The sequence below is a fragment of the Alosa alosa genome, chromosome 18 (assembly GCF_017589495.1).
Source record: "Alosa alosa isolate M-15738 ecotype Scorff River chromosome 18, AALO_Geno_1.1, whole genome shotgun sequence".
NCBI classification, from domain to species: Eukaryota; Metazoa; Chordata; class Actinopteri; order Clupeiformes; family Clupeidae; genus Alosa; species Alosa alosa.
In genome coordinates, this window is record NC_063206.1 from 11,994,964 (window position 1) to 12,008,001 (window position 13,038).

The 13,038-nt window shown below is 40.2% G+C and overlaps 1 protein-coding gene across 2 annotated transcripts in view; it reads right to left on the reverse strand.

Moving 5' to 3' along the window:
• ugp2b (UDP-glucose pyrophosphorylase 2b) overlaps positions 1-10,897 on the reverse strand; it is a 38,424-nt gene extending 27,527 nt beyond the window's left edge. The window contains exons 1-3 of one of the 2 annotated variants that reach the window (XM_048269722.1): positions 10,676-10,897; positions 8,677-8,804; positions 5,707-5,814 (exon numbers count right to left, since the gene is read on the reverse strand). In XM_048269722.1, coding sequence (XP_048125679.1) covers positions 5,707-5,814; positions 8,677-8,775 — 207 coding nt within the window. In that variant the 5' untranslated portion in view covers positions 8,776-8,804; positions 10,676-10,897. Of the gene's footprint in view, positions 1-5,706; positions 5,815-8,676; positions 8,805-9,654; positions 9,968-10,675 lie in introns of those variants that run through there. The other variant, XM_048269721.1, reaches the window with a different exon arrangement.
• Positions 10,898-13,038: the final 2,141 nt, after the last annotated feature.

Genomic DNA, 13,038 nt, shown 5'->3' on the forward strand with positions numbered 1-13,038 from the left:
AATGACCAGCGTTCTATACATTATCTCGCTTATTATACGGCTACTTGCCAAAACGAAATAATAAACTCCCCACGATATGACTTTAGCCTACATAGCCTAGCCTATTTGTTACCGTTCATCGTGGCATTTGCTGAGAAACAAATAGTTTGCAACAACACACGCTGCTGAACTTGAATCAAACATTCTTTAGAACACAGCTGATCAACCGTCTGCTTTCACGTTTGAATGAAGTTCCAGTCCTTGCATAGTGATATGAAAGACGTATCAGAAGTACAAAACCCGTTGCCATTGACAGCGGTAATTATATGTTTGCAGCGGTAATTACATGAATTTATTTTACCGTAGAACGTTGGGAAATCCCATTCAAGTCAATGGAGCGTTCTACTAGCATTGTGAAGAGCCGTATAATAAGTAAGAACAGAACCCCGACGCGCAGCGGAGGGGTTTTGCTTCGACCTGAAGGGACTTATTTTCTGATAATTTCCGGCGGACAATACATTATCCCGCTTATTACACGGCTACTTGCCAAAACGAGAAAATAAACCTAACACAATGGGTCTTTAAAATTATTTTGCTACCGTTTCGTGTCTTCTGCTGACAAAATAAATAGTTCACCACACAGATAGAACTTGACAGTTTCAGGTGTTGCGTGGCAACGTCTTACTAGCTTACTTTCCCCAAAGATTCTATAGTTAACTTTATCAACCGTCTCTGCTTTCCCTTTCAATGAAATTCCATTGCAATAAGCGAACAGACATCTTTTCTGTTATAAAACCAGCTCGTCATGGTGATCTGCTGATACTAATAAGTCACCTGAACTTTGAGACTTTGATCTCTATTGTGTTGTTGAGGTAACAGAGTCTGTTTTTATTATGTTTACTTCCGTGTGATATGGCCACCGGATTGGACTTGGATTGGACTAACCAGCAATCTGGAGTGGCACAGGCAAAGTTCTCAATCGGAATGAAGAGAGTTCTCAATCACTCAGTAATGTGGGCCTCAGAGGACTTACGGTACTACCGTTCCAGAGAGGCTGTTAAGAGCTGTCTTTGAGAGGCTATGCTCTGCCAACCTATTGTGCCACAAACCTTTGGCAAATAAACAGACCTATAACAAAGCTGTTGTTTTTTTGTCATTCATTAGTCATTCATTATTCATTACTGCATGTTTAAAAGCGAGAGTCAAACAAAATGCCGTGGTGGAATGTATCTGTCCCTGAGAGGGATAGGCTTGCAGTGTTGGGCAAGTTACTGAAAATTAGTAATTAGATACAGTTACTAGTTACTTCTTTCAAAAATAATTGAATTACCTTACCAATTACTGTATATCAAAAGTAATTAGTTACTAGAGAAAGTAACTTTTAAGTTACTTTTAAGTCTGCTTTTAAAATGTCAATATATACAGTACTGAACAGTCACACACACAATAAACCTAATTTTTAGACCTATTTATTGTAGTTTCAACGGGCCTTCAAATCAATAGCCTTGTGCACGAGTTGTCAAACTTTTTCCGCCTCCCTGACCTTGTTTTGCGCCACCCTCAACATCTAGATGGTTGGATAAATATGTACAGTACACTGCCTATTGCTTGCCTTCTTCTACTACTACTACTACTACTACTACTACTACTACTAGGAGTAGTATGCATGATGGTGCACTGACACTGAATTCTGCAATTTAGTAATAAGTTATTATTATTATTATTATTATTGAAATCCTTCTGTGGCTACATGGAATGAGTTCAATGGGATGTCATGTGAAACAATGTTAAATGGCCTATTTTCAAAGCAGTTATTGTCTGCTCACACACACATACAACCTTAGGTTATCCTCATCCTGCTTTGAACACAGTTGAATTATATAGCATTTTAAGCTACACCAGTTTGGGAAAAGCCTGCGCTGCACAAGTGCTGACCTATCGAAATAAGTTCTAATGCGCATCCGAGGGTTTGGGGTTGTCGCGCACTATGCAGAAGGTTACTCTTTGGCTATTAAGGTGTTCCAGAGAGAAGTTGCATGTTCCGTCGCAGACAAATGAATCTATAACACCATGGACGTCAATTCCGATCTCAAGTCGCTGTAGTACGTACGGTAGGCTATTTGGAGGTTTCTTTATCTGGTAAGTGAAATCTGCATTTTCCTCTCGAGTTAAACGTGTGCTTGCTTGTGCCAAGGCTATATATAGGCTACTGTATGTAGGCCTATTGGTGTTGTGGCGTGGCTATGTTGTAAGAATGAGAAATTGATATAACGAGGTTTTGCTAATAGGCTTAAAAAAGAGCAGAGATAAACAACAATGCGCTTTTACTGTAGTGGAGCTTTACTTAGATGGAAACGAAAGGGAAAAGGCTTTTAAGATGCCCATTTAAATTGTAGCCTAATGCACTCTTGTGTGTTTTAGCATAAATCCGAAATAAGGAGGAATGTGAGGAGGCTCCTATTAACTGTAAAGAATGCATCTGCAATCTAAACATGAAACACAATCACTGGAAACACAGCTAAGGTCGGGAGACGTTAGATCAGAAGCAGCAAATGTGCATCTGTCTTCTTGTCTGCAGTCGTTCATTCAAGATCAACAGAGTAACAAGTAACGAACTCTTTGAAATTTCAGTAATTGTAATTGCGTTACTTAATTTACAAAAATACTTCGTTACATGCTTGTTACCACTAAAAGTAGTGGAGTTACAGTGACGCGTTACTTTGTAACGCATTACTCCCAACACTGTTTAAAGCAACACCAAAGACCTTTCCCTCTGTCGCACGCACGCTATTTGTTTATCCAGCACCGGCTTTGCAAATAACGATGTCCACAGACAAGGTAGAATATTTTGCATGACTTATAAAAGTACGATGTATTGCGGCATCAGATGCAAGTCAAATTTGTAGTTTCTTATGTCTCATTCCATCGAACTACAGATCCGCTACCCGATCTGGCAAACTTACATAGTGCAGTTATAGCCGATAGAGGGCCGCGAAGCGAATGCAGAATTGCCGTTCACCCTGTTACGAGTTGATGAACCACTGAAACGATTTTGGAAAAATTATTTTAAGGTATAAAAAACTCTTTGGTGCTGCTTTAAATGTGCCTGTTGGACATGAGGCTCCAGACTCCAGACTTCTGGAAACGGGGCGCCCTAGTTGTCCTTCGGAGAGGCAGACACGCTCAAGTTTCATGGCACCTTCATTCCACCCCACGTCTTCAATCCCCTTTATTCTTACAGATTACAGCATGAATTATACCTAATGAAGGATGTAAGTGTTTGACTAGCAGGAAAATCCAAATCCACAATGTTAAGCCACTTGCCACTTAATATAACACAAGTTAAGCCACTTGCCACTTATTATTCACCATTCTATAACTTCAGAGCAGTGTGAACAGGCAGGCACTGAACATAGATATCTCTAATGAAGTTCTACTAAATCCATTTCCATTTCTCAAACATAATATGAGAGCTTTACCTCTGAAATACTGAAGTATATCAACAACAAAACATTATTTTCTACATGACAACAGCTACAACGACTGGGAAATACATTTCATGTATACAAAACGGCTTGATGTCTAACTGCTACAACTGTTTAGAAACAACAAAGCTGCAAATATCAAATAATTAGTGCACTGTATGAGCACCAACTGATCTCACCCGCCCCGCTCTCTCGTAGCCCGCTGCCACTCCTCTGCATGTGCATTTAACAAAATATTCAGGATTGTTGAAAGATTGTTGTTGCCACATAGAAGCATTGCATAGAACAGTGTTTCTCAAACTTTTTCAGACCAAGGACCACTTAAACAATAAAAAAAAACCTCACGGACCACCTAGCTAAAAAAAAGAGTAGACCTACTTAAATAGTTACTTACACAATAGGCTTACTCACTGAGCCACGTTGCTTATTTTCTTTGCACCTTGCTTATTGTGTCAGAGGATTCATATGATTTAAACTGGCATAACTTACATAGGCAGCGTTGCAGAACTGTTTGGATTTACATAAAAGATGGTTCAATATGGCAAACAACTCATCTATATTATATTTTACCACGTCTGCTCGCGGACCACTTGGGATAACTTGCGGACCACCAGTGGTCCCCGGACCACACTTTGAGAAACACTGGCGTAGAAGACGTCTGGCTAAATTGCTATTAAATCCGCTTAGCATCCCTAGAAATCTAGACGCACCCTAGCGGCGGCAAATTAATGTGCTCAGCCTGTACATCAGCCTGTAGCCTATACATTTCAATGATATAGGATGGCCCGCCATACTTAGCATCGTGACCATGCTGTGCAAATTTGTTCAAAACTGCTGCATTGAAGTGAACTCTGCTAAGGTCTTATCACAACATAGTAGGCTACATTGAAGAGACTAAACTAAGTTAAGTTATGAAATCATACAGTATCTCAAAGCTAACGTTAGAACACTGTTTGGATGTCGAATTTAGCATGCTTAGTCTACTTACAGCTGCTTGTCAATTTCGTTGAAGGGCTCATTTTATTGACTCTGACACTGAATGTTTGCAAAATCCCGATGTAAATGGAAAAGTGTTTTCCAAAATCCAAAAGTGCTTGTCCCAAGGAGAAGTACGAACCTTTATTTTACCCCCCCCGTTGTCAAAGTCAGCTACCACCACAAATTGAATCCAATTCTGTGGGAAACACTGAGACCTCTAATGATAACGCTCCATCCATCTAGTCTGCCCTTACTTTGTGGACATATGCAATGCCTGCCCAACCTAGAAGACCCACCCACTATCCTCACAAATAAATCACACTTCATAGTTATTAGGGACAAGGAGTATAGCCAATATCAGTACCATAAATCAACCTAGTGAGACCTATTAGTCAGAGGCATACACAATAACATAGCATGAACCATAGCGTGCGGGTGTGTAATTTAAACACAAAAGGAGCCTTCACAAAAGACCCACGGAGGGACTCATTCTTGCTCATTTTGACATTCTCAGGAACACACTTGGTTCTTTTCCTTTTGGCCTTTATTTTTTACCTTTTGGATTACACTCCACACCTTTGTCCCTCCATAGAATGGGTGTGTGGAATGTTGTCCATATCTGACAACTTAATCTACACTCTACTTACAAAACAAGGGCTCTTCTTCCAAACCAGGGGTGCGTTTCCTGTACAACTACTGAGGTTAGCTTTTTACTAACATGGTAAGATGCATCGTGCAACTAACCCACACCAAAATCACGACTAACGTGAATAATGGCTAAAGTAGCATGTGTACAACTGCAAACAACAGAAATGAACTACCTTAGTTTCAATCATGAATAATCTGTTTTTTTCCTCTTTATTTCAAGATCATCAAGTCAATTAATTTGTTCAGTCAGGCTAACCTCATAAATGAATTAGCCTACTGCTAAAATGTCTTTTCCCAGAAATTCAATTCCTTCTTCATTTTCCTTTCTGATGAGGTTTTTGATGAAGTGAAGATGAATCTGTTGTTCATTAGGTTACTCATGGTCACAGGTTTGAGGGTTTGTTTCTTTTCACATTAGGGTAGGAGAGTGTATATTACATTTATATGGTGTCAGACAACCTTTTGGATCCTGTAATCTTGAGATCTACCACAGCAACTTTGTATAACCTATAAAGAAATTGATACAGAACCTGAAACCTGACCACTCTTAAACTTCACCAAAGGCCTGGCCATTTTTTTGTTTTCAGAAACTTTTTTTAGGTCGAGAAGATCTTACCGAGTCCTCTGGAGGCCTGTGGATTTTTGGCCATTCCACTGATGGTCCCTTCACTTGAAGAAATCTATGGAATAGTTTTTTGAAGCCATCAAAGTCCTTCTTGGAAACCTGGAAAAGACAACAAAATCAACAAAAACAAATCACTATGGAAAAGATTTTTTGGAAAAGATCTGCCTTCACTTGTTTGGTCGAAACTGTAATCATCCCATAAAATCAATCACATCTTTTTCTGCACTGCAATCAATGACATGCACACAGTCCTTCCCCTCCCTTGTCCAATAATGAGGGTGATGTTGGTTCATATTTAAACCTATTTGAAGAGTACAAGATCCTGGACTTACAGCAATAAAGCAGTAACCTTTTAATTGGTAAGTGAAACTGAACACAGTCAGATATGTGCAGAGATTGCACATTACGCCAAATGTTGCAACACATCCTCAAAACCAAGGCAACAGAAAGTGTCCATAAAGTGGACCATAAAGACTGTTGGATCAGTTAAAGGGACACCAGGCAACGTTTTCGTGTTAATTAATCATCTTCGTAAATCGGTATATGGTTAAATGACTCATTATATAGGCTTAATGAAGGCTCTCGCCCCGCCCTACTGCCTGTAGGAAGAATATCCCACTTGCAAGTTCGATTGTATCCTACCCGCCGACCGAAGCAGGATCAGTTACAGCACAGAGGCAGGCTAACTAAACGCTAGAGATTGTTGCAAGCGTGTGTATAATGGCAGAGCGGGTGAAGAAGCAGCTAAAACCCTTGACGGAAGGACGCAAAGAAAAGGAAAAGAGCTTCAGACCCGGTTTAGGGGAGTTTTAGAGAGAAAAAGCATCAGGCTTGCCTGGTGTCCCTTTAAGCTGATATTCCTATGCCTCTTGCTGTGATGTTGAGCATGTAAGGAAAGGTGTGCTGGTCTATCAAGAAAATAGACCTCCCTTAACAACACCTTCCAACAATCATTAACTGTGTCTTTTCTCTCTGGTGTGTTGTTCCGTTTCCCTGGTAAGCCTAAGGACAGGTTCTTTCTTAAGAAAGGAACAAATCTGTTTTAGGGTTTAATTACAGTGTGAGTGAGTGCATTTGATCTCTCTTCAGTCCAGGACTGGCCTGAATTTTTATCCTCAGGGGACAGTGTTTTTCTCTCTTTTTTTACTAGAATTATGCCAGAAGGAGAAAGAGGACAGACCTCTGACCAGGCCAATCACTCAACTACGTGACCACCTGGGCAAACCAACCTCAGCCCATGCAGCACAGCACTGCTGAGGACTCCTTCCCAACGAGTCTGGAGGGAGGTGAAAGGGTCTATGTGTATGTGTAGGGTGAAGGTATAATGAGAGAGAAGAAGAGAAGAAAGTGTTTCCAACAGAGGGTGGGAAGAAAAGGAGGAGATGATAGCAAGAATGGATGAATCTATAAAAGAGTAAAATTAAGTGGGGGAAAAGACTCCACATGGAAAAGCACAGGGAGACAAATAGAGAGGAATGAGCTGAATAACAGAATTCACAGGCAAGAGAGACAGAAAGGAAACACCAATAAACACACACACACACACACACACACACACACACACACACACACACACACACACACACACACACACACACACACACACACACAGACAGAGAGAGGACTTCTGAGTACAGTGAGGAAACCAGATCATGCAGGTCTCATCTGTGGGCTAATTGCATGGCGAGGAGCCATTGTGAAATCTCTACCGAGTGTGACACCTCATTCATCAGACAGGGCCCAGTGTGGCAGTCTGTGCCACGGCACATGGGAGCCCCACACTCAGGACAGAGATGGATCACCCCAGCCATGTCTCACTGGCCCAACTGGGGATTCAGGAGAGGGCTGTATCCCTCATTCCACCCAAACTCCGCTCAGGGACCCCCTAAATGCACCTATGGGAGCAGGCTGCAGGCTGTCTCTCTCCTCTTTAAAAGCATCAGGGTCACAATCACTCTACCATCCTCTTCTACTTGTACAGGGTACAAGGCAAGTTTTACTAGCCTGGTTAAAACCGAACTCATTCACTTTTTGAATAGAGTCTGGACACTCACAACTGGGAAACCTCTCCAACACTAACGTGGTGACGGACATAGCACAATTTACACATTCTTCTGACTGCAATTTTTGGTGTTTCCAGATATTGCTACAACTGTTTACCACAGCCACTTTTGGTTTTGAAACTAGCGCCATCCCTCTCGTTATTGATTGGGCAGGTTATCTACCGACCGATGGAAATATTAGTTAAACAGCTAATATCTCCCTAAAGGGTGAGCATGGCCAGACTAAAGTTTTACAGACTTGTTCCCTCTTTTGGGATATCTGAGAAATAAAGTCTATCTGACTTTGCAGAAAAACATGACTGAAATGCTGAATCAACTAACCATCGACCATTCTATGAAATGTATTTTATGTTGTTTAATTTTATATGTATAAAATTCAATCATATCAGATAAACCTGGCTAATCCTTGAATATCAGCTTTCTACAGAGAAAGGTTAAAGCTGTTGAAAAAGATTTTAGTATTTCTTACTAAATTCTGTGCGATTTAGCTACCTTGGGAGTCTACCACTTCCTTGAATGTACAGCACCTACACAACATTACTGGTAAAGGGGAAACATTTCCTGATTGGTTGGCACTTAGTGTTTCACAGTGCAACAGAACACAGACAGCTTCTACATTCAAACAAATCAGGGCTCAAGCTGATGTAATCTTAAAAATCAGGTTTCACTTGCTATCCTTTCATTTGTTGCTCCCATTTCTTCAGGGGAAAACACTCCGGTGACGAATCTTGGCCTCCAGAACGCTACACTCTAAACTGATTTTTTTGAATGGAAAAAAGAAAGAAAGAAAAGAAACGCTCATGCAAGACTTGGCTGAAAATGCCATTCCTGAAAGCATCGAGACCTGACCAATGCAGTGTAGCGCGGCTGCCCTCTGCCCCCTTGGCCAGTGCCTCACCTCTGCGTCCGCTCCCTGAGCAGTGCTCAGCAGCTTCTCCAGCTCACTGTGTAGTGAGCTCTCCAGCTGCTGCTGCATCTCTTCTTCAAACTGAGCCATCCAGGAGTTTTGTCCCTTCTTACAGAGACCTATCGGGAGTGGCAGAGAGACAACAGAGACAGGGCTGTCAGGTCAGGTCTATGGTTTGGTATGGCTAAATTATTAGACTTACCGGTATGTGCTTAAAACTGGTGGATGGAATTATAAATGTGTATGTTATATGGAGTTGCTAGTGGTGCCCTATGGTCATAGATGTGGTCATACTATGCTATAGAACATTAAATAATAATATTATACTTCATTTAGTACATTTTATTTAGATCTTTTTTAAACAAAATGCTGATGAAGACCACACTCAGGGTGACTATCATGTGAGTGTTGTAGAGTGATCAACTGTTAAATATGACTTACAATATTCTACAATTTATCAGGTGTGCATGTTTGATGTGTAACACTTGAAATACAGTTAATGATAGCATCATTCATTTCCAGTGGAGCACTGCAAAACATTCAGGAGGTTCCTACTCTTAACGTAGCCTACCTCAAACAACTCTACCTAGAAGAGGTCTACCTGCTCTACGAGTCTACTACAAGGATATTACTGCTGAGAAACCCAGTTAAAGGATACAATAACTATATTAGGCCTATATTAGGTAGACCTATGTGAATGGGCTACTTCAGGGCAAATTTCTAAACAGCTGGAAACGCTCTTAGTCGTGGTGGCTGCTAGGAGTTTTTGACAGTTCAAGATATAGCCTAGATTGAATGCAAGTTCTAGTCTAAGTAGCCTATATGATCAGATAACTGCTTTAAAATAGGAAATGAAAATGTAAGAGGCTACTGATTCACCGCCGGTTAGGAATGCAGGCACCATCGCATCATCTAAAACATCGTCTAATTATGAAGTAGCCTATCCAACCCTTTAAAAAAAAAACTTACCTTCTGCGTAGTACATGCTGAAAGTAAGGCCAGGTTTAAACAACGAACAAAAAATGTAGGCTATTCCAATTAAACCAGTCCTATCTTATAATTTTCCTACGAAAAAATAGTCAAACTGTATTGGCGTAAAGTAAAAATGTCCACATTGAGAGAAAAAAAAAGAGAGCCTTTGAAGCTTAAGATATTCACTTAAGAATTGATGTGTTCAATCCGCGTTGACTATTGACCGTCATCTTCAGATCAACTTCGAGCAAATGAACCATCATCTCTACTTGCCCTCCTCCAGAACGAGGTTTACTGTAGCCTTGCCCTACGAAGGGGAGGAATCAAGGGCCATTTGCAAATACTATCTTTTGCTACCTTAAGTTATATTTTAACAAAATTAACATAGGCCTAGCCTACGTATTTTATGATGTTTGCACTCAAGCCTAGTAATGCGTAGTCCATGTCACATTTTACTGTTTCAAGTTTGCTTGCCATCACCGCAGCATATTGCTTCGACCCCATTTTCTCAAGACCTCCTCTCGGTGGTGGTCTCTTACCCCAGTAGCCTAGGCTATGCGATATTAACTCGTAACTGTGGACAACCTAGCCTTTCATCACATATTGGATGTCGCTATTAGGCCTAGACTATACTAAAAGGAAGGTTAAGGGGATTCTTCTTGTAGCAATACTCAAGGGCATTGAAGATAAATCGCTACTGTGTAGCCTATGCTAAAAACGCGGAAATGAATGTGGATAAGAACATGGGCTGTAAAATTAGCCAAAATTACACTGCATGTATACAAATCAATCTAACGTTAGGCTACAAGAAATAATCAGATATTTAATATCTTTGACAAAACATAAGCAAGCTAGCTGCATACCACCAGAAATAAGTTTATCCATGTTTTCGATTCGAAAGTGACGTTTAACATCTTGCTCACAAGACTCTAATCTGAGTGATGCTGCACGATTGTAATCTTTGTGGCATAGTATAGGCATATGTTAGCCTACTTTACAAATAAATGTGAATCCTTACGCTTGGTCTTGTAGGATGCTGACGGACGGTCTCGATGGTCCAGCCCCAAGCACAAGAGCGCGTATGATCTACGTGCGAGTCCGAGTAGTTCTGCAAGCACTGGCTAGCAGTCTACGGGAAGAGAGTTTCTCCCTCTGTATGTAAGCTTTCAAAATATTAGGCTATATTGCAAAAGCAACGGACATGACCACGTTTGCTGTGTCGATGTGCCATAGGGCCTAGCCTATGAAAAAAAAAAAAAAAACAGGTGGCAATATTAAACATTTGACACATATAGCCTACCAGCGAAAAGGCGAATTACCTAGGGGCAAGTCAGTGGCCACAAAGCGCTTTCAATTTTAAGTTTAATTTTCAATAGGGATAAATTATAGCCTAAGCAGCTGGTCAGCATGGCATTGTTCTGTCGGCATCTGTCGAAATTGATTAAAATTACGTGCAAGACGCGCGCTCTTTTCTTAAAAGAGAGCTAACTTATACAAAAATATTGAGAAACCTAATTTGTGTGTGGATTTCTGAATAACTGCTACAGCCAATGAGAGCGCGTTATTCTCTTCCCAAACCAATGATATCGCAGTATCCTCCGAAAACCCCACCATCAGCTTGAGAACTGATTTCTTAGCGCCACGTAGACTGTCTGTCAAACTACACACAGGCGCGTCAGTGGAACTGTGAAGGCCCCGTACAAGAAGCCACGTCGCGTCTTCCATGGATAGCCTATGAATGGGCCAGAATAGTCGAATCCTTCACAAATGTAAAGTATATACTTTTATCTAACATCATCTTATCTCAGAAGAATATTCTGTATATTCGTGTTATTCAGAAAATGCACAAGTCTGGCCAGGAATATAGGCTGCAGTATGTTGGATTATGGACTAACACCCCCTTGTGGTAGTTAAGTGAACTGAATGGAAAGGCTAAATTGAGATCTCAATGCCCAGTCAAATTTTCAAATAAACACTGGGAAATATTAAATAAAGAAGATGGTGACTGTGCAAATGAATCAGTACACCCAAAGAAGACATGCTGTGTCAAAAGGCCATTCATTGTTACTCTAGATTAAATGAGCTTAAGTTTTAAGACTGCCATTTAATTAGGGCCCCATGCCATTTTGGTTTTCAGACTAAGCCATTAAAACGTTGACCCCCAATCTACTATTTGTGTAGTGATAGATAGATCAAGAGATACCTGATCCAGTGATTGGTCCGTAGGGGAACCATGTGTCGCTGTCATATTCTCAGGTGAATAAATTCTCACTACATTCTTAATCTCTTCAACTGTGTAAAATACATGCTTTGTACATTTCTCTACAAGTACTTACTTATTTTCATTATGCTATATATTGGTATCATTTTGTTGATCCAGAATATTTTTTCTTTCTTGGTTCTTTATAACCAAGTGTGTTTGTGTGTACACCATGTACAAATTTAGTGTATGTTTGTATGTTAAAAACAGGTCAGGAGAGGGGCAGTGTTCATGTGAAACAGAACAGTACAAAGCAAAAGTATCCTACCACCTTGCGTTGACTGTTTCACCTCTGCAAGCATCTGACCCAGCTCCTAGGGCAGTGGCCACATATAAAGCTGTGTCATGGATGTACAATGTAATTGTTTTATGTTTTTAAAGGATTACAGTAAACATGTACAAATAATGTATAGCTGTTAATGTCTGTATCTCCACCTGTAAAGTAAAATATATGATGAAACACTTTTCATTGTGAGTTGCCAACTTTTCATCTGCTGGCTGTTTAGGACAATAGATTACGATTCTCACAGATGTGGTTTGTGTGGAACTGCAGTCAATGTTGTGTCTTGCTATTCTTTCATTCAGCTCATCAGCATAACTGGGAGTTGAAAGCTGGTGAGACTCTCTTCTTTAACTCAAAACTATAGAGTTCTAAAATTTAACTATAAAGATAACTATAAAGTTCTTCACACATCATATCAACTTGTTGGGGGTAAAGCAGGTGCTACTGTTTATATTCATAGTCTAAAACCTCAGAGGACAGCCAGTGAAAAACTCAAATATGGAAAGTACTGCCCTCATGTGGTTGTGAGATGCCACTGTGTTAAGGTTCTCAGTAGTCCTTTTGTCCAAAGTGACCTACAATGACCGCAATACACATTGAAATTCACCATATATAATCAAGTAATATGGCCTAAATAAAATTAAAAAAAATTGTATTAGTACACTAAATCGAACATTAATAAAAACATATACAAACAACGATTCTATAAGCACAATTAAGAAGTTATAAACAAAGTATACGTAAGTCCATAGATGCTCCTGCAGCCTCCCCAATCAGTGTTAATATAAGCTCGACTACCATGGTATGAATGAAGGGCTGTTAAAATATGTTCACAATG